We start from the raw sequence: 27,134 nt of genomic DNA, 5'->3' as shown, positions 1-27,134 counted from the left end.
TGCGTGCACTGTCGGTTGCTGTCTGCTGCTTATTGCCGATGAAGCTTTGCTCAGACATAACCTGCCACTGAATCACTGTCGGGGCTTGTTGTGAAACGGCGTCGTGTCCCTATTATGTGGCCGCCAAGGACGCGCAGCTGAGAGTGAACCGTGAGGATCCAGCCGGTAGTTACAGAAGTGGTGAACGCACCTTGCATCCAGACATGGGAGGTCAGATCACCAGAAACACCATCTACGGTAAGGGCATCTGGCTGATTCTTTACTGTTCATCACACAGTGGTATTATGGGAGAAGCCCGTGTAATCTGGTCAGGAGCGTGCGTGTGCAGCCTCAAGCCTGTGCGCATGAAACCTGGAGGCGTCCCGGTAGCCTTAAATAAATGAGAAGTGAAAGTAGCTGCTTTAGCCAAGTTTTACCACCTTCTGTAAGTCACGACTGGCTCAGATCAACAGGGCATATGAACGGGAAATTGTGATTTTCAAAATTAGAGAGGCAGCATCATATTATAAAAAAAAAATTCTCAGTTTACTTCTGCAAATGCTTGACTCACAATTAAAAGGAAGCACAAAGGATCAAGCTGCCGGATTACAAATAACTTTCCCACCTGTCTTTGCCAGCTTGCAAGTTGTTTTTCTTTACAGCTTAAAGCTGAAAACTTTGCAGACTTCATTAGACTATATATAAACACACAACTCCCATGCTTTCATGCAGCTTTCTAATGTGCGGCTATAAATTGACTTGCTCTGAAATACTTAGAGTTAACAGGTGCATTGCATATTTTTAAAATTCATTTCACATTTGTTGGTTGCAGCTCGCAGAGGCTTTCTTACCAACTTGTTCAGACTGTACAGTATATAGTTTATTACATTGGATTTCCCTATTCGAAGTTTTATGAAGAGGAGAAATTGTGTTTTATTGAAGTTTAATCAGTCAATTTCCAGAAAAACTGGGTTAATACAACACATTAACTACACATTTGTTTTTTAATTCATTATTTCAGTTAATTTTCAAGAAAATAAATACCAGAATCTGTTTCCAACATGACAAATGTGATGTGATGAAGATGTGTTGCCTACTGCTGGTTTGTTACTGTAAATTAAATATATTTGAGTTTCATGACTGTTTATAGACAAAAAATGAATAATTTAATCAAGAACAGTCATCAGATTAATTGATGATGACAATATTTAATACTGTTCGGCCCTGATTGATAGTAATTGTATTTTAGTTTTGTGGGATGTAGGGTTACTTTCTGAGTGTTGGATTTGATGATGTTGGCCTACACGGACTTTACATTGGCAGAGACACCGTGTTCACTGATGACTACATGTCTTAATAGTACATTAGCTGATTCCAACCATATTGTTTGGTTCTGAAGGAGGCACATGTACTGTATAATCAACTTTTGGTTTTCAGTTGTTCTAACAATGTTAGGCAACAGTAAACATTTCTCATTTCTCAGACAGAAAGGGGACACCGGCCAACCCACATAGTCTTTTTTCCAGTTCCACTGTGAAGGGCCACTGCTGTGACATAATAATAATATAGGTGCTAGAAATTCTTGTCCTACTGACAGGAGCTCAGTCAAAGCCCTGAAAATGTAAATATCTATAATTCTTGTCATGTTTCAGGGCCTCTGTCCAGCTCAGGAGCTCATGAATCACTCAGCTCTCTCCTCTCCACATTTGGCAAACTTGATGCCAAATGATTTAGGTTTAGTTTAGCTACGTCACAGTGGGACGTTCGCAAAACAAGGTAAACAGTTTTCTACAAAAGGCAATTAGCTTTATGTGATGATAGTTAAAAGAAAATGTCATTATCTCAGTGTTGAGATTAGAAGTAATAGGACCACTAGCTTAAATGTGTGTTTTATTTTTAGCTTGTATTATCTTATCACACTGGTGATGTACTACTGCCATTACTAGAACTACGATGTTTAATCAGTTAGTTGGCAGAATGAGAGAAAATGAATGGGCCACTTTTATTGAATAACATTTGCAGCCATTTGAGGAAATGTTAAAAAGCCTGCGATGTTCTGCACAATGGTCTGGGAACGGCGGACTTGGTGATCAGGCCTCACAGGTGCGCCTTCCATAGTCTGAGGTATGTTCATTATGTGTAACATGGCTCCAAATGAAGAAAATCAGTGCACAAACCATGACATATTTAAAATACATGTTGCATACTGTACGTGTTTTCTGGCACTTCAGGCTGCTGCCGTTTAGTACTTGTCTTGTGAGAGAGGCCCACTGTGCCTCGATACTAACGTCACTCCACATTAGGGAGTCTGTTGAAGCTTCTTAGTGAGACCAAGCCTGGGGATGAAACACAGAGGAGCATAGGAGGCCAGGTGACACTGGCCAGGGCCGCTCTTTGTCTCTTCGCTGTTTGTTCTTTCAATTAGTGACAGCAAAGGCAGTCACATTGTGTGCGGTGGTGCATTAAGTAACATTACCCTTCCTTAAGTTGCTCGTCTGATGTTCGTCATGGCACTTCTCCTTTATCATGGCGAGGCTCTGGTCACTGTTCACCCAGACATCTCTGTCAGGTTGCATGTCTTCTTAAACACACTTCAGCAGCCACTTTATCGTCAGCACTTTTGCTTCTAACCACGCTGGCATTTACAGTAAATCAAACGTGGTATTTTTATTTATCCATTAATCTGCTTATTTGCTTTTATTTGCGGTTAAATGTTCTCCTGTGTGCTCTGAATTCTGTACAGCTGCTCCAAGATGTCTGGGATGTAAAAATAAATCTGCTTCTGAAAAATGATCAGAGAATTCAATTTCACAGCAACAGAAATGAAATTAATGCAGCGAGAATGAAAGAAGATATTGGATTCTCTGGTTAGATGGCAAAGCAGGAGGGTCTGCAGAGTCCTGTGAGGTGTTGCTTCGGTTTTTAGTCCTCGCAGGAAATAGTCTATTCAGCCTCAGTCTTGGTCATTGATGGAGTACAATGCAGTCCTGTTCTGTTTTCCTGAAGACATCACATCTGACATGACATCATGGATGCAATATGGTTGAAGGATTTGTTATGACTTCAATTAAAACCACTGTTGTGCACAGAGCACAATTCAACATTGTTCTGCAGCGACAAGAGCATGCGAAGGGCTTAACAAATACACTGTACTGAGCCCAGAACACTTGGCAGAGCCTCTCTGATTGTGATTTGAAGGGAAAGACACAGCAGAAATATGTGACAGTAATGCCCTATTGAGAGTCGTTGCTTTCGGAGTTCTTCTAGTTTAATACATTTTTATATCCATAGATGGAAATCATGTCCGAACCTGCAGATCCGACCTCCGTTTCTATCTTGAAATCCAAACAACGATGACGTTACGACAGATCTGGTGTCTGAAGTCACACGATCATTCTTGACTTGTCTTAATCGATTTGTCTCCAGGGTACTTTATAAAGCTCTTGACAAGGTCAGTCAATGGACAGCGAGAATAGCTGCCTTTCAGCAAAGACTCTACCTCTCTCACAGACGCGCACACGAGCAGCTCCTACACAGTCTTCCAATTTAGGTGTGAAAATACAAGCAGTTCTCAAGGATGAAGAAGTGTTAATTAGGGCTGCATTATTTATTTGGCTTCCAATCTTGGCAGACTGGATGGATTTCATGCTACTTTAAAAGCTTTAAATGTCACGGTGGAGAGGATTTAAGTATCGTAGCAAAGAAAACGCTTTCAGATCAGTTGATGGGATAATATTTAACTCAAATTAGCCTGCTGTACATTTAATGAGTGTCTGTGAGAAAAAGCAGCCTCCACTAGGACATGTGACCTTGGCATTGGTCTTTGAAAGGAAATGTGGAAAGAAATGAGGAGAGTTGAGCGAGTGAGTGTAAATTCAGACTAGGGATTACTTGAATCAAAGTGTAAAACACAAAAAGACAGAAGTGATGTGAAGGAATATGTTTTAGTCATATTTACATGGGAAAAAGTCTAAAACCTCTGCTACATGTTGCTATCTGACTATGTTGTAGATGTTTTCCTGTTTGCTCTTATTTTACCACTTCCTTTGACAACAATAAGTGTCACTAAATCTATTTTAGCAGCAGTGATTGTGTATATACACAATGTTTATTTTACATTTTTCATTCTGATAAGGAGGTCAGTGGGCACTTGACTCTCAGGCATAAATATTGCGATGTTTAATCAATATCGTGATTGATATATGTGCATTAAAAATTAAGCCGTGCTATTGAAAGGGTTGCTTTGAATACAGAGTGCCAGGAATTCTTGTACAAGCCTAAATGTTGTATCTCTGTTGTCTTGATTTATTTGTTAGAGATTCTATAATTAATGATGAGAAACTTTCATGTTAGGCGATTCTTTTGTTTCCTTGATGCTTTCTACTTATTCTTGTACAGGTGTGTGTCAGAATAAAACTAATCATTATTGAAACATAAAGCAGTTTAAAAACAAGCAAGATGTAGGATTACAGAAAGTCATGGGTGATTCCAGAAATGACTATTTACTGAAATTAGAGCACTTTCTCACAGCTGCATTGTTTCCCATAGGAGCAATTCTGTCCACCCGAGGACATTTTTGCATGTAATTTACCTTGCTCATAGTTCAGTCTGTGGCGGGTGGGTGGCTCTACTGTTCTACCTTGAGAAGTAGCAGCAGAACACAAATATTAGATCATTTTAATGTATTTTTACTTTATCAGATGTTACAGGAACAGGTAAAGTATGTGAAAGGAAATGACGTGTCAATATTAGATTAGTTGTGGGACACACTAATCTAATATTCTAAATGTAAAAATTTGGTTTTCTCTTTTCTTTTGTCTGTGCAGATTCTCTAAACGGGCCGTTTCCTGCAACATCTCACCGATGCCACCATAAGCCCAAACGCTGCCTGCCCATTCAGCAATGTGGAAATTTGTCCTCCTTCCCCCTGCTCTTTCACCCCAGCACCAAGGGCTCGCAGATCGTCATGGACATGTCACAGAGGACAGTCAAGAGACAGGCTAGCTTCTGTAACGCCATCACTTTCAGCAACAGACCTATCGCTGTGTATGAGCAAGTTCGACTGAAGGTAAACAAGACAATAGTAACAGTTTTCATCAGTTTTGATCCACTAATTTTTTATTTGTATTTCTAAGTTTCCTGAGGCATCAAGTTAACTGTTTGGACATGATGCAATTCATAACCAAATGTAGAAACTCAAACATAATAGAAAAGAAAATGTGCAGTGGCTATGATATGACACTTCGTAGCTGGAAAAATAAATTACCAAACCATGTTTTATTAAATGTCAGGGACCAATTTCACCAAATGTTCAACATGCAAGCTCCAAATTTGCAACATGAGATCATTTCCTCTTGCTTATTTTGACATGTTTCACTAATCAAAACAAACATCATACTTGGTGCATGAGCATGAGTCACACTTATTGTATCTGCAATAAGCAACGAAAATTTGTACAAACATTAAGCAGCCCCTGGGATTGCAGCATGACCAGTGTTAGTCATCTTGTTGGCTTCCATCATTTCCTGAAAAAAAAAAGAATGTCTTCATTCATTCATTACAAAACAATACAGTGCACCACTTTCTTGTAAACTTATACCACAATACTGCAGTTTCAACATCAGTAAAGACTGAACACAGTGAATTCGGGATCTAGTGAGAAATTCAGACTCCAAGTGTTGAAAAGTCCTCGCTCTCTTTCCCACTTCAGCTCTTTCATTATTTCAGTGTTTTTCTTCTCCCTCCCTGTCTCTCTCCCTTCATCCTCCTTCTGTTCTCCCCGTTTTGATTTTCTCTCTTTTCGCTCTCTGCTCTTGTGTGGGCCAAATCAGCAGCAGCTTAGAACAAGTTTCCATTCACCTATCAGGCCATCTATGTCTCGAACGTGAGGGAGCACGCAAGCGTTGCCATGTGAGGAGTACTGTTATCTTGCATGGTAAATTCAAAGTAAACAAAGGTTCAAAAATAAGACAAAAATTGTTTGCAGGTGATAAACATAAAAAAATGAACTAGTGTTAGTTTGCTTAATGCATATATGTTGTTTTTAGCCATGCTAGCAGCCTGGTAATGTGACAGGCAGCGAAATTTCTCCATTGAAGGGATTTTCGTGATATTTGGTAATTGGCTGACATAATTCTGGATGAACTGCCTTTAATAATGGTGAACCCCTAATGTTTAATCCAGGGACATCATCATATCAAAATTATTATTATTTTAACCAAAAACAGTATAGTGACTAATTAGTCAGTAATTAATACTGGGGTTAACATCACAATATCATTATAACACCTCCCCTAGCTGAAAAGTCAATGTACAGTATGTTAACTTGATTGTCTTCATTAATTAAATCTGTTTATTCTCCAGATTACTAAGAAGCAGTGTTGCTGGAGTGGTGCTCTGCGTCTTGGTTTTACATCCAAAGACCCATCAAGGATCAATCCAGACACCTTACCCAAATACGCCTGCCCCGACCTGGTGTCCCAGAGCGGCTTCTGGGCTAAAGCCTTGCCAGAGGAGCTCTCCAATGAAGGAAATGTCATCTCCTTCTGGGTGGACAAGAAGGGCCGGGTGTTTTACAGAGTCAATGACTCAAGCTCCATGCTGTTTTTCAGTGGGGTGCATGTATCTGAGGCTCTGTGGGCTCTCATAGATGTCTACGGCCTCACCAGGGGAGTCCAGCTGCTTGGTGAGTTAAGCTTTCTGAACCAGGTTTTTTCTGAGAAATTCCTTTTTGATTTCTTAATTCTGGCCTTGACCATTTTTTGGCTGTTCCAGTGTGAACTGGGAAGAGGTGATGTTGTGTACAGCTACGTTTCCCACATCCACCAAATAGCTCTGTGGAAAAAGATGGTGGGAGATTAGCTAGATTGGATAGTTACCACAGTTGTTAGTATCAAAGAAAAGGGGGAATTTCTGATATCCATTCAGACAAGGTCTCTGTGCTATTTAAAGGGTCATTACATCAAAGAAATTAAAAGAAAACAGGTCCTTCTCAATCATTACAAGGAGTGTGTGATTTTACAACTATGCTAAATATTCTGAAGTATGTTTGGATTGTTTAGTAGATGGAGATGTACAGTCGCAAGAAAACGTAAGGGCAGTGTGTCCAGTTTTACTGGTTTTCTGCATAAACCGGTCATGAAATGTGTTTTGATCTTCACAAATGGCAGACACAAACTGTCTAAGATGATGAAACAGAAACAGTGATGATCGTTCATGTCTGTATTGAACACAGTTATTAAACATACAGAGTGATTATGGAAAAAGTAAGTGAAACAGTATTTAATAATAATTCCTGTGTGGATTAGACCTGCAGAACAATCCAGGTGATGAATTTTGAAATACTTCAATTCAGCCACATTCTTAGCATGTCGGCTCTCTTGAGGTCATTCCACAGCAGCTGTATTGGTTTGAGGTCTAAGCTCTGAATAGGTCACTCCGAAGGGCAGATTTTTCTATCAGATTAGCTGATGCTGCTTGTGAACAGCACACTGACACTGTTTGAGTGTTTTTATGAATCAAAGTAGCTCTAAACCCTCCTCCTTATACTTGTTTCATCGATTGGACTTCAAGTGTGCTAACACCTGACTCCAGTTAACGTTTACTACTATCAGAAGCCTAGTGTTGTCATTGCTTTTTCCACCATCACCCTGTATATTTTATCGGTCTGTTCAATAAAGACATGTAATATCATGACTGTTTTATCAGCTTTGAATTTGTTTTTTTTTTTATATTTGTGACTTTTGTGAAGCTCAGCTCACATTTCATGACCAATTTGTGCAGAAGACCAGAGTACTGTCAACAATTCTATGACTTTTTATTGCGACTGTATTTATGGCACACATCAGGCACTGAAAACAGCTGTCTCTAATTTTTTAAAACAATACAACACTATGCAGATAGATTAATATGAATCCTTGTGGACGCCTCAGTACTTATTTATAACCATTTCCAAGAATTGCTCTGCCTCTCTCCAAAGAATAGAGACTGTCATCACTGTTAATAAAAATAGAAGAGACCCCTACATTGTCTAGATAGTGCCATTTAACCTCATTTCATGTGGTGTGGTTGACAGCGAGAAGCGTGCTATCTCATGATGGGCTGTCTGGTATCCAGCGCCAGAGTGCGACTATCTGGGGTTCATTGGCCTCATAGTGCTGAGCAGCACACAGCACTTGTCAAAGAACAAGGGGAGTGTGTTGGTCATCCCAAGAGACGGACAAAAAGAGGGGTGATGTCAGGAAATTACACGTTTTCTTTGTTTTTTGTCCGAAAAGAGTGGAATGTGTCATGCAGGTCTGATTTCGACAACATGTGACATGTGATCATCCTACAATCGTTCTTAAATGAGGGTCACATTCACAAAAAGAACAATTTAAAAACTGTAAAAATTTACATTTTATAAATAAAAGCAAGACCTTCTACAGTGTGTACAGTAGCTTATGCAATCATTGCCTGTGAATGAGGCCAGGCGCTCCAAATCCCACTGTTTCTACTCAGGTTTTCCCACATCATTCACCTTTATCCCCACAGCAATGGCTTAAACCCAATAGTCTTGGGTCTCAGTCAGCTGACGGATCACTTGGCTATCAGCTTTCCACTATAGCCGGAGAGCGTCACTACTCGCGAGCATGGTATATCTCAAAAGCCTGGCATTGTCTCAGCATTTGGCTGCCGTTCAGCAAACACTTAAGTCTCTGAAATATGGGCGGACACATCAAAGTCTGGTGTTGCGAACTGGCACATGTGTGACTTTTCCTTCAACAGAAGGCAGCATTTTGATTCTTAATGATGCTTACCCTCTAGTTTGAAATTAATGATACAGCAGTTGATAAATTCAGTCATATATCACCTGTTGTGGGCTTGTTATCATGCAGCCTGTTCAGGTGGGAATTACAGATCTGCTGCAGTTTTTTCTGTGTTTTTCTTTTTTTCAGGAAATAAATTAAGTGTGAAGCTGTGAATAAGCTTCGTGGGGTGTAAAGAATAGCTTTGTTAGGTGACCTTGGTTTGACTTTTGAGATAAAAGTAGAGGAAAATAAGTTAAATACCCGTTGACTTAATGAATATGCATTGCTAAGTCAGTGAGATAATGTCTTTTAAGAGATGTATATTTACTAAAGGGGCATTTCAACAGGTTTAAAGCAGGTTACAGAGGTCTGGTCACGTTTTTCTCCCAAACCACTAAACAGTATTTGATGTGTAAAAGGTGGGACATTAAGGCTACTGGCACATTTAATGCATCAAACAGATTTTTATCAGGCATTGGCAAACAGGCATCACAAAAAAGAGCAAGCATATGTAGGCACAATCAGATGCATCTGATTCTAGTCTGTATGATTAGGAGTCAGTTTACAAGGAGGGCCAAAAAAAACAGAGCTGAAATCATCCAGATTGGAATCACCTGAGTGATGTGGCAGTTTGTGCCTTCTTGCTGGGAGCTTTGTAAGTCCGCATTACGAACTGGAGATGTTGGATTTGAAAGATGTCAGCTCTGGTGTCAGGATAACATGACCTATGCTGCTTCAATTTAGACCTTTCTGTTTTTTTTAGTCGTTCGTGAGTCTTCCAACTCATTAACAGTGCACTAGTGTCAAATCCCTGGTGTGCTTTTAGTTGAGAACATGAATGTATTAGCAGTGATAGCAGATTTCCACTTCCCGACAACATATAACCATTGTATCTCTAAGCTGAACCGTTCTTCTGTTGTAACCTCATTCCCCCAGTTGACTGCTCATTCGCAGCCTTAATATTTCATATATTCATTATAAAAGTGTCCCTGCTCAGTATCCCTGTTTTTTTGCAGAACGCCATGAAGTATTAAGATCTAATCGAGACAGTGTTACAGGCAAAATTTGCCATTTTTGTTCTGATCAAATCTTTTGGTTGGTTTGTACTAATGGTTTCTCAGATCCTTCCTAGTGTGAATATATCTGTGAACCCCACCAAGCCTTTTCACATTACATTTCAACACACGGTAAAGTTGCATGTTTTTTTAAACAGGTAGATGATTTGAAGATGTTTTTTTTTTTTTCATTCAGTAGCAGTGACCTACTATGAAAGTAATTGATTTCAGCAGGGCTACAGTCAAACGTTTGCTTCTTACAGCTTGTGAATAATACGCATCAAACACATGCTCTGCAGGGTTCTCATACCGTTGTGTCTGTTTGATCTTTTACAACCTTACATGCTGAAATAAGGAAACTATCAAAGTCACTACCTAATGCTGCCTTTTCATTTGTACTGTCTCTCACTACAGCCTGCTGCCAAACCGTTTTTTTGCTTTCAGGTCTTATTCTGATGTTTAAGGATCTTTTTAAGGGCTGTGTTGTTTCTTCTCCAGGCTGTTATCAGGGGAGTGCAGTTCAGTAGCTAGCCACCCATGCAAGGAGTCAAAGGTGATCCTGAGATCAGTGAGACAGCTTGAAAGCTGAGATAGTGTTGCGTAAGAGAGGAAGCTAAATTAATCTGCTGAAAATCAAACTGAGCCTCAGGCTTTGTCCAGACCAACAATGCTGCCCATGCAATTTAAGAAAGATCTGTTACATCACCACACGCAGCTATCAATAAAAGACTAAAGTGCCCTGCTTGGGTTTTGTACAGAAAGGACTGTGCTGTTATGCATCTGCGGCACTACACTAAGACACGTTTGCCCCTGGAGAGACTGACAAAAGGTTTCCTCAAGTGGGTAATATCTCTCAAGCAACACAACAGATTTCAAAGCTTTTGAATTTTGTCAATTTGTCTGTTGTATTTTCATAAATATCCCTGTTTGCTAGATTTGCACAAGCAGCATTAAAGGCAAAAAACAAAAACACAGTTTCCTAGCAGCCATATTTTAAATTCAGCAATTACGTTTCTTTTATTAGTTTCATGTTACTTGAGTCAGGTTGTTTGTCGTAAATGTTCCACAAATAAGGTCGAAAATAACCAGCAAGTGTTTTCAGTTACATTTTCCCAAAGCAAAACACAAACAGGAACTTTACATTGTTCTGCATTCAAAAAAGCATCCACTGTTTTGTACAGGTATGATGGATTCCTTCCAAGTTAGATAAGCAGAGTGAGTCAAAGGCATCTTTTGATGGATGCAAGATGCTCTACTGGGGGTTTGTTTACTAGAGGTAGATGAGTCACTTAATCACTGACAGAATGGTAGTGGTCCGTGAGACCGGCGTCAGCTAACATCATCTGCAACCTGTCTCACTAGTCATTAGAGAAGAATCCAAAATGGCTGCCAGACTGTCAAGAGCCTGTGTACCTCTCAGGTGATTAAGAGGGTGGTGTTGACATCAATCATCTCTGTGCACAACATTGCTATGCATTAGGCCTGTAGAGCATCATGGTGGGGAAAATCTTCCGCTGTATACTTTTCATGCTTACCAACAAACTGAGAGACATCACTACTACTACTACTACTACTTCCACCTCAGAAGACTCAGGTAACATTTTGGAAAAAGCTGCAGATAGTGGCGTTTACATATATGTAGATTTTATTATTATTATTATAAGTAGTAGTAGTAGTAGTAGTAGTATTACATACTTTATTGATCCCCTTGACGAAGTTGTGGTTGGACAACTGCCAGACAGTACATGTCAGCGCTACTACAGGGTTTCGGTGTCTTGTCCAAGGACACCTTGACAAGTAGCCAGGAGTGGCAGGTTGATCCCCTGACTTTTCATCTAGTGCCACCAGCAACGTAAAACACACTGACTGGCCACCTTATTAGATACAGAGTCCAATGCAGCAGCTCTGCCATGAATTCTACTTTTACAAAGGTATAATAAAAATAAGTGATCATTCTATTATTATTGAAGTCATGTTTGCACTGCCATTGCAAGCCGCCAAGCATGCTTGCATTACTTAGCTCAACGCGCCGTTGTCTGCAAGTACAGCCACGCAGAGCTGCTTCTAACTTGTGTAATCATGTGATTTATGTCACTTTAATTTAAACTGATACGGTCTGTTTGTGAGATCACCTTTTACTTATACCTGTTTCATCAACACATAATGAGAAATGCTCTGTGTGGCACAAACTATTTTTTTTTATTATTTGAACCTTATTGTGCTGTGTTTTCCTTTCTTTGTGTCTATTTTTGACTGTGTTCACTCAGTGTGCTCACGCTCACTTGCTACCAATCTCACTTATTGTTTCATTTGTCAACACAGATTATGTAGGCATTGAATGCTTTTGATTTGTGGTCGAAAAGGTTTTAAATATAGAGAAGTCACATAGGTGCAGTCTTACATAAGTGGCCAGATATAAAACGTAGGGTCAGTTAACAATGCAGAGAGTAAAAAGGGCTCAACAAGACAGGATGAAGAATAACATGTAGGCTATAAAGTGCTAAATGTGAGAAAACTTTAAATTCTGTTTCCTTATTACACCGCTTATGTATTGTAGTATTTATATGTTTCCACGGGGCTTCATAAGGAAACAGAACTAAACTCTGGTAATTTTGATTGATGAAGGCAAAAGATAGGCCTGATGGGCCTGATTACCCTGAAGTACTGCAAGAGGATGCAGTACTAATATGTTCGATATCTGGTCTGCAGCTCACAGCCAAATCCTCCAAAAACAATAAACTGGAAATTCAGCATGATAATAACAGTATCCAAAGTCATCTGTCAAAAGTCAGTTTCCAGCCAAAGGCAAGCAGCAGACAGAGGGAGACAGACAAAGAGAGATGTTAAATGTCTCCATGATATAAACATTTAGTAATTTCCTTGAGCTGAATTATTTTGGCAGAATTAGACCAAGACCATGAATCATATTACAGAATATTCTCCTTTTTTCCTCTTTCCTTTAATATGCCTGCTCTTTATGTTGATCACACTAATAAATCTTATGAATAGCCATCCTGAAACTGGACAGTTAAACTTGATTACAGTCACATTAAGACTGTGCACGACTCTGCAGCCTGTCCCAAGTTCTCCTCTTTTGGGAATTACTGAAGCAACTTATGTTCAGGTCAAGAGACCTGTTAGACACGTGTTGATGCCTTTTTTGGGTAAAACTCCAAAGGCTAGAGGTCTGTGGTGCAAGGAAGTGGGAGCCTTGTCCATTTCAGAAAAGTATTGCCCCTAATAGCTTCATGCTCATCATTCTTCCAATACCATGTTTGCTACTGAAGCAGTAACTATGCTCACTAGCATCCAGCCAGTGAAGTGAAAGTTAGAGTTCAGTCACATCTGTGGCTAAAGATACTTAAAAAATACAAATGTACATGCTGTATATGTTTTCTAAGGAGGCTACAATTGAAACTTAAACTTAAAGAAATAATTTGTTTTTGTTTGAGCTTGATTATCATCTGCATGTGCACCTGCTTCACATTAATAGATATATTTTACTTATGTACATGCCATCATTTTGCACAATAGCTGCCAAAACAATACCTAGTGGCAATCTTATAACAGATTCCTATGATTCTTACCAGTAGTTATTGCTAAAGTCTCAGCTTGTGGTACAAAACATCAACGTGAACAAATACTTTTAAAATTATGAAGAAATTTGTAGGTGGAAATTCACTGTGACAGCTTCCAGGGCTATAATAAGTGTAACTTATTTGCAGTATTGGAGACAAGGCTGACTGATTTCCTGAGCAGCCAGGATGTCAGACCGGCTGGGTGATGGTTCATAGGAAGAATAACTCCAGACACTCGCCAAAGGTTCACCACAACTAGCTCCACATTTCCAACAGAACCTACTCTGATAATTGGCAGCTCTATAGTGAGATAAGATGTGAGAAGATAGAGAGATTTAGCGGTCTTAGTCAAGTGTATGCCCGGGGCCAGAGTGTAAGAATAAACTTAAATACAGTAAGATAATAATTCACATAAGAGTTATAGACGCCTGATGACGGCAATGGGAAGTCACTAAAATTAACGTGGGATTGGTGAGTAACTTTGCAAAAACAATGTTGGACTCCAATCTTTAGCCGCACGTCGTGATTTAAACGCTGGCTGTCTAAGTGGTGTCCTGCAAACAACGTGGGCTACATAGTCAAAACCTGGGCTGATTAGAAGAGTTGGCATCCATCCCACTTCAGATGGTGTGTCTTTACTCTCAAAAAGAGAGTAGTTATTAGACGACGTAAACCTGACATCTCAGAGTGGAGCCCAGGACACAGAGACGCAGTCTTATACGTCTCTCTGCAGTTTCCTAACAGACCTCCCCCCCCCCCCCAAAAAAAAAGAAAACTACCAAAACCCCATAGAGCTGTGTCTGCTCCCTTGTTAGTGAATGAGTTGGTCCGAATTAGTTAAACCCCCCCCCCAGTATGACTTTCTTTACTAATTTCTTTTTTATTAAAATCATAACTATTAGAGAAAAAACATTATCAGGCAAATTCTTTTCACTCTCTATATATCTTATTAGGAAACACTTTAAGTTTCCATTGCTATGCAGATGATACCCAGCTATATTTATCTATGAAACCAGAAGAAACTAATCAATGAATCAAACTTCAAGCATGCTGAAAAGACATAAAATGTCCTCTAATTTTCTACAGCTAAATTAAGACAAGACAGATCTTTTGTAATAGTAAGTAATACTGTAAAGAGTTATCTTTGACCAGGATATCTCCTTTACTTCATATATAAATGAAATATCTAGAACTGCCTTTTCGCCATTGAGGAATAATGCTATTATTAGGAGCATTCTGTCTCAAGGTGATGCTGTAAAACTAGTCCATGGATTTGTTACTTTTCAGACTGGACTATTGTAATTCACTAATATCCGGTAGTTGTGCTTCCTCGTCTCTCTCTCCCTCTGTCTGTTCTCCTCGGCAGGTATCCTCTGCCCCGGAGCTGTATATCTCTTGAGTGCACTTACTAGTCCTACCAACCTGCCCAGTGTTTTTGCTGCTTGCTGTTGTTTTTTGTTGCCTGCTGTTCTTTTCTCTCTCCTCTTACCATTCACCCCAACTGGTTGAGGCAATTGGCCGCCCACCCTGAGCCAGGTTCTGATGGTTTCTTTCTCTAAAGGGAGATTTTCTTCTCCACTGTCGCCTAGTGCTTGTGCAAATGGTGCTGTTGGGTTTTCAATATAATTCCGTACACAGTAATATTTTATAACGTCTTAAACCTTAACCACTGTAAAGTCTTTGAAGATGTCTTTACCACAGCATTGTTTTTAGTGTGCTGTTTTAGGAGACAGACAAGCTGGATCCAATGTCTTCAGGACACACTCTGAACCAGATTACAGCATTTTGTTCAAATATTACTCATCATTTCTCAGTTTTCAACTGATGTTGTTTACTGTATTCACATATAATCAAATACTGTAATCAAAACAGCGAGTTAAAGCTCTGCATAGCCAGCGGGAACAAACAGAAGGTGATGATTATAACACAAATCACACATCTAACTGATTTTCATGGTTGTACAGTAACTCGTGTGACTCAGTCCTCTTTGTTTTAATCCTATGATGAGAAATTAAAACGAACCAGGCTCCTCATTCCCTTTGCAGATGATAAATCTGACATGCCATGCACACGTATGACTGCTGGATTGTGAAATTATCTTGATATTATTTTTCTTTTCTTTCTCCTTTGGATGTTTAATATAATTGAAGTTAAGTCATTCTGTCGGACAGTTGGTTACAGAAAAATGAGAGGCCTGGTATGAACTAAAACGTTGGAGGACAGTCCTCCTCTTTGACCTAACATCTGCCAGCATGTACACATCAGCGATTAGGGTCTATGTATTTATGAGAGCTCTGTTTCAAGTGATCTCAGCGCTTGGAATTTATTTGATTTGTTGAACCAAAATAAATGCCGCTGGACAGGGTATTGTGCCTCAGCTGGGATTTAATCGGCCCAGATGGAATCAAACAGATTTGCAGGGAAATCAAAATAGAAATCGTAATGGAGCCTGTCAGGTTTGGATCCCGGGAGCTGGGCTGTACGTGGGGAAGCCTTCGGAGTGGAGGCTAATCACTTTCAGATGACCAGAGTCTGGTCCCACTGAAGTGCTGTGTATTCTGTGTGTATTAGTGTGCACATGTGTTCATCTGTGTTGTTTTCACAGAGGTTCTCCTAAAATCGCTTCGACCAAAACAATGAGATGAATCAACAATTCATCTGAGAAATATGTTTGAGGTCAGATTGAAGCACAGAAGACAGCTCATCAAGCACTAGGCACTAACAGTACTTTCAGTAAAGATACCAGTGCAAGTAAAAGCCCTTAATACTAAAAGTAGTATTACCAAAATGTTCTTTAAGTCACCTATTAAAATTAAACATACTTACCCCTTATTAGTGATAAATTATATATTACAGGTGTAACTGGTCTGGGGCTGGTATAGTGAGGTAACATTTACTACGTTACAGTAACTAGACATCACTGTTTGTGAAAATAACTAGTTTAAGATTTAAGTGTTGTATTTATAATGCTATCATATGTTTCTCATGCAGAGAAACATATGGTAGCATTATAGATGACAAGTAACCAGTAGTAACTCTGGTTGTTATAAATTTCAGTTTAAGTACTTTCAAACTCCACCTAAGTACAGTACTTGAGTAAATTACACTTTCCACTTTAAAGATACTTAGGATAAGTATTTATTTTAAAAAACCAGGGTTGTGTGTATGCAGGGACACTTGAAGTCAACTTTGGGAAGTGGCTATAAAACCGGCATTGGAAAAAACTGTGTCCTCATGACAAGCTCGGGGTGGTGGGCATCGTTTTCATTGCAGCCATTTGTCACCTAAGCGTGTCCCATTTTTATTTCTGTGATCATAGTCCCGAACATCTGGCACTGAACCACAGACTCTCTCAAACACTCCACATATGTGGGTCTTATGCCATGGTATCTCACAAACACAAACGCGGCCTCTCCCGTGCATCTTTGTCATAAGACTCTGCAGCCTTGTAGCTCCCCCAGCATTGCATGCACTCACGTGTGCATGTTTTATTTTAACCCTGTTGCCCCTCTATTTTCTTTCTGTTTTCTGATAAACAAAAGCAACAGCCCTTCCCTCTCTATTTGGGACGGGCTAAACCCCCCCCCCCCAACCTCCTTTCTCGTGACAGATGACTTCACTCACTCATTCTTGACAGAGCCCTGGACAGTCCCCTCTAGACGTGCATACTTAGGACAAATCTCAAAACACACAGATGCACGCACGCTCAATTGGTGCAGCTGACCTTGCGTAGAGGTTGCTGCTTCACTGAAATCACCAAAAGCCTCCTAATCCTGTTCCAGCGGGCCAAGGAATAAACTAAACCCTCCACTGTCTATTAGGTATTATGGCACTGTCTGACTGAGAGCTATTGACTAAAAAAGGAATAAGATACATGAAAGTGCTGAATTTAATTGAATTTAGATTAAACTACCATATGTAGTAGTGTAATGCATGTAGACTTCTCTAAAATGCATTTCAAGACGAGGTGGAGGCAGACTGTTTGTTTTGGCAGCGTTATAAACTGCTTTTTAACCGCAATGCGTTGTCATTCTGGCATGTGTTCACAGTGAAACACAATGCCAGTTTTTCAGTTGTATTCTGGACATCCTCCTTTGCCACGTTTACTTTGCAGGAACTGTTTTTTTCTGTACTGCATTAATAGTGTTTGTCTCAAGTTTTCATCTTGTTTGAATAGTTAAACTCTCAGTGGAATACTTTTTTTTTTGCAGGTGTACATTTTGGAATGGGTGTTCTTGCTTGCACAAAGCCAAGAAATACCTCCTTAATGTTCAACAAGAGTTGAGCAAGTCCGATTTCTGTTTTTTTTTTTCCTCACAGGTACAATGCTTAATGAAAAGCTAAAGCCAAAGAGGTCAGCCGTTGACCCTGTGGAACAGTGTCAGTCTGGCATGTGTTCGTCTATTAAAATAGAGCTTTTCTCCTGAGATTGAGTAGCTGGAGCTGTTCAAAGGCCACTTAATTTTACTAGAGCAATTTCAAACATGCACTTAATCACGTCTGTATTGTTTTCTTGCCTGAAAAAAAAAAGCGATTCAGACTTTGCATTGCTATTTCAAGGCCTTGAACTTTAACATTTCAGAGTAGAATATAATCGCCATTATGTTCGATACACGCTATTTTAAAACCACTGGAGCATCTCCAAATGTTAAAGTGTGTTCAAACACTGCTGTAGTGTTTTAGATGTGACTCTTATGTGGGTTTATTTTTTATATTTAACTCATAATTTAAGTTTTCTTTAACAAGTTGCACTCATAATTGCAACTGCGACATGTTCGCCCCCCCTGCGCGAACAGTTGTTTACATCTGTGCATGCAACTATGCTATGAACGTTACAGACATCCTGTGAATGCTGGTGTGCACATAAATAAACAAATAAACACATGTTCATTAGAGGAAACAAGATAAACATAGTGCATTGCGTGTTTCAAACCCTGTAATCTCACTTGCTCAGTGTTTGTCAGGCATTTTATGTGTGAAATTCTCTGTTGAGACCAAACCCAAGAGGTCATTCTTCTTTATCTTTCAGTGTTGTGTCTTATTTTATCTTTCGTACATCTTGTTTTTGCTTTTCGGTATTAAGTAGCTTGTGATGTAACTATTGTCTTCATGGCTTGTTTTGCGCCTCACTCGAAAACAGAAAGAAACTGTGAATCACGGGGAGCTGTAATAGCAGGAGTTGAAATCTGAAGAATCTGAAAGTCGGCTAACTTAGCCTTGAAGACGATAAGGCAGCTAATAAAAAGAGCCTACTACTTGGTTGTGGACACTCTTGACTGAGGAAGTAATTAAGTTCAAGCAGTTTATCAGTGCCTGGCCGGAGATGTGCTGTCTTTGTGTGATAAAGAGGAGCTGGTGAGGTATGCCCTTTCTCTCAAGTGTCCGCCCTATTTTTCATCCTCTTCTCACAGTCTCCTTTTCCATCCACTTGCAATAGGGGAAGCCCAAAGCCGATTGCGGTTGAGAGCCACACAGCTCAGCCATCATGTCACTCATCCCTCAGTCTGTCCCTCCGTGCTCCTTTCAAATGTCTAATCAGGCTAATTTTAGTCCATGTTACAGGGCCGTGTTAAATTTGGCAACATGTGTGCCATGATGCAGATCCGTTTGTACTGGCTAAGTGCATGGAAAGACACGCTCTCTCTGAGTTTTGTTTTTTTGCATTGGTGTTCCCATGTGGCTTATATTTTACAGTGACCAGAATTAGCATTGGAAGAGCTATTTGTGAGGCAGGGGGGAGTGGGGGGGCAACAGCACATAAAGAGACATATGATACAGTTTTCAGAATGCCTTTCCCCTTTAAATGATCAGGGGAAAAAGCTGCTTTTAGCATCCAGAGACATTACTGAAGGTTCTACCTCCGAACAGTGTACAGAGGTAGAATATAGCACATTAAGTCACTGCTGCCGAGACAGTTTGTTATGGAAACACCTACGACTCGTGGCAGCTCATTACACCCATTTGAAACCCACTGAACATCGTAGTCCTCACTGAAACAAAGACTGGAGCTAAACTGGTTTAATAAGAGTTTTATTTTGTCTCACATAAGGCTTTCAATTTGGCCCACACTCCAATAAAAGTGAAAATAACAGTAAGAAATAAGATAAAGAAAATATGGCTTGTTATCACCAGACTCCGAGCCAAAAGATAGAGTGGGAAGCTCTATCTCAGCTCAGCTTTATTGTCATTCAGTAGCTTCAAGTGCATCTCCTTTCTCCTCAATGTTACATAAAGCCGTTATGTCTCCTTTGCTGTGATGTAGCCACTGGCCTGCAGCTACAGTATGTGTCCTCACTTAAAGTCCTGATATGTTTCTAAACGTGAACATTGAATGCATCGGTTCATATTGCTGAACTACAAGCCTTAGTGCGGAGAGTGCATCGGGATGAGAACATTGTAAAGCAACGAAACCAGGCCACCATTTGTTTACAGTTTTTAGTGAAGTTGTTTTTAGTGAATATAAAACAAACCACTGTTGCACATGGGAATATGCAGAATGCTAAGTGGGTACATATATTAAATTTGGTTCTCTGATAATTTCCGAATGACAAAGAGTGATGATTAATGGAAATATTTGTGACTGCATTAGTAACGGTCCAAACAACGTTATGATGTATCCAAATAAAAATCCTTAGAAAACAATACAAAATACATTTTGTATTGATTTTGTTTTAAATTTCTACTTCAAAACACCACAAGCTAGTGATTACATAAATTCCTGTGTCTTTCTTTTTTGCTACAGACAGTGAGATGGTGCCTCTGGACTGCCTGCGTCCTCGTTCTTTCGCTACCACCCACCGGGCGTCCATTCAGCGACACAGTGACGACCCTCGCCTTTCCATCAGCTTGTGTGACCTAAGTCTGCAGCCACAGGAGATGCATATGGAGGAAGATGATGAGGAAGAGGAACGGCTACACCCCTTAAGCTCCACCTCCTGCCATGTGCCCCAGAACTCTCAAAACTCGCAGCAGTGTTCACTGCTGCCCTACAATTTGGACACTGATTTGCACTTTCACTCGATGCACGGCATCCATGTTACTGTGCTGGATAAGCACACGGTGGCGCGGCTGGATCACCACGGAGACGAGAGGACCCTGGTGTTCACCAGCCGGCCGATGCGCTGCTCGGAGACCATGTTTGTGAAGTTAAAGGCAGGCGCCACGCGGCTGGGATCTCTTTCTTACGGTGTGACATCATGCGACCCTGCCACACTGAGGCCAAGTGACCTCCCATCCAACCCAGAGTCCCTGGTTGACCGCAAGGAATTCTGGGCTGTGTATCGGGTGGCAGTGCCACTCCACAGTGGAGATATCTTGGGCTTTGTGGTGAACGCAGATGGGGAAGTCATAATGAGCCATAACGGCATCAGTGCAGGGATGCAGCTGTGTGTCGATAACTCCAGGCCACTGTGGATGTTCTTTGGTCTGCACAGCAACATCACACAACTCAGGATTTTAGGTACATTGATTTAAACTATTTTTTTATGATGAAAACTGCATGAAAGGGAAAAAGAAAAGGCCTCTATCACAAAGTTTTCATACTCAAATTCAGATTCAGGGGTAACGTTCCTCATCTGAGCCTTCACTTTACATAACAAACTCTAGTACTTAACAAATTAGAATTTGTTCCATCAGATTACTAATTAGTGTTTCTATCAGCAATGGAGACATATATTTAAGGTAAGAGGAGACAGGCACTAGTCTGCCGTTTCTTATTACCATTAGTTTCAGCAGTAGTTTGAATATTTTATTAAATGGAGGTTTTAGGGTTTGAACATCTTTACAGGATGTCATTTGTAAGTTTCCATTCAGAAGTTAATGCAGTCTGTGATCCTTAAGTGACCTTTGGAGGCTGAATTCCTACTCAGCTGAGTCATGAAATAGTTTTTCCCTCCTTTGCTGTCTGGGCTGTTCTCTGAGTTTTTATCAAGTCATATATCTCCTGAGAATTTACATTCTGCCCTCACAGTATGCATATGAATGTTAACTTTGTGCCTTCAGTTGGACAGAATTTCTGTCAGCTTGATCCGATTCCAGCTGATTTTACATGATACTGCAGCATTAACTGAAGGTACCCTGACGTTGATCATGCCTGGAGTTGAGTTTCTGGCTCTGTGGATGGGGGACTTTATGCAGTGTTTGAGAAAATCTGACTCAAAATCTGCAGAATAATGGTTAACAGGTTGAGCTGAAAGTGGAAAATGTATTTCTTTTATTTAACCAGGTACGATTGAGAGCTAAAACAGAGCTCACCTGGAAAAATTGAGGTTTAATGACAAGGAGTGGTAATAATTTCACTTTTCAGAAGTGAAATTGTACGTTTGACATGCCGTGCAAATGTAACACAAATATGCTAAAGATATGCTAATGTTGGCGGGGAAGCTCCATTTGCTGTTTAATGCATTTTTTGTGCACGCAGCAATATGTTCTTCGTATTATGGTGCGGTGCATTACTTGGACTTGTAGTGCTTTAGATTTATACTCCTTAAACATCCAACCCTGTGTTGCACTGCATGAGGAATTTATAATTAGAAGTGAGATGGGTGATCAATATGTCTTGTTTTGCTTTCAGTTGAATTTGTTGATTCTTCTAATTCTCTTTTGTAATTCATTTCTAGATTCTCCTCTTTCATAGACAGTCAGGGGCTGAAGAGGTTATTTCTGTCTTGCGTGGGCTCTCAGCAGTCAGCATGAGCGAGCCTGTGATAGCTCCTTATGATGCCCTCAATATGCATTATTAAAATGTAATTGCATGGAGGTTTGAGATGTGGAGGTTTTCCACCCACAGGCAGTTCCCAGAACACTGGTCCTCCCATCGTCTCCGCACTTCCTCTTTTCCTCACGGATTTTTATTTCTCGAGCCCCCCCCCCCCCCCCCACCCCCCTCCCTCTCGTGATTCTTTGGGGTATGAGCGTACTTCGAGTCATTACCCACTCCAGTTGTGAGGAGTGCATTTGTGACGTCTCTGCTCACCCACTCGCTGCAGCCGCACGCCATGAGTTGCCATGGAAATATCTAGCCACTGAGGCAAGTGACAGTTTGTCATGGCTGGGTGTTGTCAAGCCTGTGAAGTGGAACAGATGGGAGTCTGTTGCTCTCAAATGGTCATTTGTTGTCTTATCTTAGGATATCTGATCATTTTCAGAATCAACAGCAGTCACGTATTTCCTCATTACACGTGTCCTGCTCTGCATTTACATTCAGTATGTTTCTGCATGCACTATAATCTTAAAGCTGCCTTAATGACAGAACAAATTATGTGAAATGTGGTGGTCTCAGTGACAGTTCCCCTAAGCTTTTCAGCTTCTTTCAGCTCATTGTTTGTATTTTATGGTTCACCAGTTAATGTTTTGGTTCATTCTCATCTTTCTTGTAGCATACTTGTTGGCAAAGGCTCTTAAAACACTGTATGCTACTTGTCCTTCAGCCCTAGCACTTAAATACAAACAAATTTTGTAAGAAGTTCTATGATCATGCAGACTTTGCTACGTTTGTTGTCTTTTCTTTTTTGCAAACTGGTTGTTGCATGACTAAAAAGCTACTATGGTTTGTTTATGTAGGTTGAAACTGAGACTGCAGTGGTTGAAGTGGTCTAAGGAAAAGGCAAAAGGGTTCAGAGCCATGAATCAAAGCACGTAGCAGGAGATATGCAACAAACTGTATACATATTTGTGCTAACAAAAAACCACATAAAGTGTCTTTCTATTTTTAAGTGTATTTAGTATTTTAAATTCTTTTTTTCTTCCTTCATTTCACATTTACACAATGTCATTGCAGGCAAAGGATGTAAACCACCAATATTAGACAATTTGACACATGGAAGTATGGGGCTGCCAAGAAAACGGCTGGCCTGACAGCATTGAAATATTTCTGCCATGGTCGGTTGAAGGACAATGTGTAAACCACAATGCCGTGTGCCTGCCAGGCAGACTAGATCAGAATTTGTCTGTGGAATAGGGGTCAGTATTTTCATCTATGAGCAGAGATGAGCTGCCAATATGAGAACTGATGCCAGAGCCGGTGGTTATGGGGTGCAGATGGGGACGATCATACAGGAGAGACAACAGATAAGTCTGTCGAAACGTTTTGTACCCTACCCAGAGGACTCATGGGCTCATGAAAGAGGAAGGATGGGGGTGCATGGCGTCTCTGATGAGACTACACCAACTCATAGGCTCTTGACTCACTCACAGACACCCACACACAGACGCTGTGGACAAGTCATCTGCCTAGTGATAGAACAGATTTAACGTGTGTGTGTGAGAGAGAGTGAATGTCTAAGAGAGAAACCGTTTGAAAAACTGAAGCAGAGGGAAAGCTATCGCTCATCCCGATTGTTAATTATCAGCTCAGACTGATGATAGAAATATTTAACTCACTGTCATGAAAATGTTGCATTTGGCTCTTCTTTGACCCACATGTCTCTTGTGTACCTTCAGGCTCATCTCCACACCCAGACCTTCGAGGCCCATCAGTCCCCAGCTCCCCATCCTGTACACCCAGTACTCCTACAATGCTTTGCAGTGGCAATTCTGAGCCCAACCTCAACACATCCTTGAACATCAACCTTAATTCAAGCTTCAACTCTAACTACCAAACACCGTTTTCTTCCTCCACAGGTTTGTCATAGTGGTCCAGTTGAACCCTTTGTCTTCTCTATATTTATTCTCTGTCTGTCCTCTTAAGTTCTCCCAAGGAATTGTTATTGTTTCTACGATCAGATAATCCTAATAATTCCCGATAGATACATAGAGCTTTGTAGCAGGAGATTAAGTATACTTTTGTTCATCCAAATTAGAGTCTCATTCTTTACAGGACCTGCACAGGAGAAATAAAACAGCCTGCATGCATGTTAGTGCATAAAGCTAATATTTACCTTGGTGATGTGAAGCAGTGTTCCCCAACCTCAGCAGTCCCATTCTGCAGACAGAATGAGAAGAAAACTCACGGCAGTTAATAGCAGCAAAAGGAGAAGCCCCTTTTGGACAGAAATTATGGCATTTTGGCTTAATGTGTGAATCTTTTACCAAATACATATCTTATGTTTTCACTCTCATCATCTCAGGTACAACCCCGAGCTCTCCCATTTCCAGCCACCCAGAGTCCCCCACCTTCCCGTCATGCTCAGGCTCATGGGGCGATGAATGCACCATTTGTTACGAGAACATGGTGGACACAGTCCTCTACGCTTGTGGACACATGTGTCTCTGCTATGCATGCGGCCTCAAACTCAAGAAGATGGCCAATGCATGCTGCCCCATCTGCAGGAGGACAATCAAAGATATCATAAAGACCTACCGGAGCACGTAGGCTTGTGTTGGACATTTTGTTGGATTGTCAAGTTCAGCTCAAGAGGTTGTCGAAGCCATGTAAGATGGACACAGTGCAATCTGGCTCAGGTACCGCAGGACTTTTAACTCCAACATTAAAACATTGTATCTACAATGTCTAAAGCACATCCTTAGAAAGCTCACAGTGACTCAGACTCAGTCTCAGTGTTGAGATTCATCAGAGACCACAGAAATTACAGTGTGATCAACCGAAACAGCAGATTGGACTTGACCTACTTTATCTAGTGACTCTGACATTTGCTGAAGAGGGATTCATCTGAAGAGGCATCTGTCCAACTGCTAGCTTGTTTTAAAAGAAGTAAAGTTGTCCAAAACTATGTAACAAACAAGGAGAATAGGCCCGAGGTTCCCCCTGTAGGGCTTGTCAGGAAACATTGGATCAAAAATTGTTGTATTAGAAGAATCAATCCAAAACTAAAGCCACATTTTATGTCCAGTATGCTATGCTTCCAGAGTTTCCATGCTGAAAAAGTTTCAGCATTTCTAAAAAAGCCATTCCTGAATGAGTAGAAAATGCTCGTACTGCAATAAAATGCAATGAAATGCCTACACTAAAAGAGTAAAGAAATCCTTAAAGAACCTCAGTTGTATAATTAATGTGTTGTGAGTGTTGTATCAGATATCTCACTACCTGCCATGTTTCTGTGAACTTGATGCAGGATGAGATTGTGCGAAGGGTAAAAAAAAAAGTGTAAACTTTGTCACTGTACAAGGTGGCGCCGTGAATGAGGATCTAAATCAGTGAAGGGGGAACGGGGGAGGAGTGAGAGAGGATGTTGTAAGGTCGGGATGAAGACACAGGAGGAAGAGGCAAAGAAAGTGTTCGCTTGCTTGGTGTTTGTAAGGCAGCCTGTAAAATGTGGGACTTGCATGGGTTGCATGTCCTATTTCTTGGCAGCCACCCCCACCATCTCTGGCCGCTCAGTAAGCCTGATGGATGCTGCAGTTGGACAAAGTCATCCAAATAAACATTGGTGGGCAGTGGAGTATTTTTAAAATGCTGAAAGAGCACATAAACATGACAAATCAACCTCTTCATCATTGCAAGAAATGAAACCCATGAAACACTGCGTTATAGATTGCTTGGCTTACTTTAGGCTACACACTTCTCTTTCATTCGTACATTAGATTACAACATCAATGTATGCTTTCAGTGATGATGTATTTGAGTACACTGTGTCTTCAAGTGGAAAAAAAAAATTCACACATGTGCAGTCAGTAACAAGGATGTAACTTGTTATTGTGGGACGTTGTGAGGATTTCATTTGCATATCAATGCTGCTCTCCGTCAGTAAAAGCGAACTCCAAGGACATTTTCACTTGACTAATCTCGTGCATTATGTACTGCTTTGAATTGTTAAGCAATACAAGCTATTTTCAGGTGTTTTTTTGGCCACACTGAACCATTACTCAGTAATTTCTAAAGTAGTAAGTGCTGATTATTTTGAGTTGTTGAAGCTTGTCATCTGTGGGAGGGAAAAATTGCAGGTATGTTGTACAACATTTGAGTCACAAGTAAGTTTTTTTGTGTGCCTTTATAAAGACAAGCCTGGACAATCTAGCTGTTATCTGCTCCTCACTGTGAAAAGGAGGAATACTGACATTCATATTCATCTTCAAGTCACTATTATGTGGTCGTGATGTCACTGACGTGAGCAGGTGTAACCACACAACCTACAGTAAAAAGCTTTTCAGTGTGCTTTATATCAATGTGTGAATTCATTCACTGCTACAGGTGAAACGTTTAAATATCGCCTTGTTCCTTCTGTCACTGCATTGCGTAATACTGGAAGCTTGTTGTGCTTAAGAGATGCTCAGCCTTTACATTTCTACCTGTTTTTTTTTTTTTTTTTTTTTTGTTGTTGTTGTTTTTTTCCTGACCAAATATGTCCTAGCAGAAATATGATATTGTGAAACATTTTTGATAGAAGAAATGGTATTAATGAGTGTAATATTAACTGTACATTATGAAGTTTATTTATTTTCCCAATGCTACTATAAAGAATTATCACTGTTTGTTTTATATGTATGGCTATAGTGTCCTAAAATAAATAAATCAATTAAATCAAATGTTTATATTACTGTTGCATAGTCCAAGACTATACAAATTATTTCCCCCCGTCAGCTGATTTCCACAAAGATACTTACTAACTTTATTATTAGATGAGAAGATCAGTACTCTACACTACTGGAATGTAATGAAGTACATTTAACTGAAGCATAGTTTTGACATACTTGTATTTGAGTATTTTCAAATTATATAAAAGTGAGTAGTTTTACTCGCTATACGTCTGTAAAACTGCAGTGGCTGCAATGGATATATAGATTTTTAACAAAACTGAGGCCTATTGTAGAGGAAGCAGACTATAGTGGCGTATTTG

At 40.2% G+C, this 27,134-nt stretch overlaps 1 protein-coding gene across 1 annotated transcript; it reads left to right on the top strand.

Moving 5' to 3' along the window:
• neurl1ab (neuralized E3 ubiquitin protein ligase 1Ab) lies at nt 1-26,794 on the top strand. Its single transcript, XM_026356492.1, has 6 exons — nt 1-237; nt 4,806-5,047; nt 6,343-6,664; nt 20,144-20,860; nt 23,842-24,021; nt 24,468-26,794. Exons 1-6 carry the CDS (start codon nt 204-206, stop codon nt 24,710-24,712), a joined length of 1,740 nt encoding a protein of 579 aa, XP_026212277.1. The 5' UTR covers nt 1-203; the 3' UTR covers nt 24,713-26,794.
• The last annotated feature ends 340 nt before the right edge of the window (nt 26,795-27,134 follow it).

This window comes from Anabas testudineus, chromosome 15, assembly GCF_900324465.2.
Source record: "Anabas testudineus chromosome 15, fAnaTes1.2, whole genome shotgun sequence".
Classification (NCBI taxonomy): Eukaryota; Metazoa; Chordata; class Actinopteri; order Anabantiformes; family Anabantidae; genus Anabas; species Anabas testudineus.
Note: the sequence above shows the minus strand (reverse complement) of the source record. Positions and strands in the feature narration are given on the sequence as shown.

What these genes read in the sequence shown, in the direction of transcription:
- neurl1ab (XM_026356492.1), top strand. Translation starts at nt 204, where the DNA reads ATGGGAGGTCAGATCACCAGAAACACCATCTACG. An exon ending in CACCAGAAACACCATCTACG is followed by an intron (nt 238 to 4,805) that starts GTAAGGGCATCT and finishes TTGTCTGTGCAG; the next exon opens with ATTCTCTAAACGGGCCGTTT. An exon ending in CACACAACTCAGGATTTTAG is followed by an intron (nt 20,861 to 23,841) that starts GTACATTGATTT and finishes GTGTACCTTCAG; the next exon opens with GCTCATCTCCACACCCAGAC.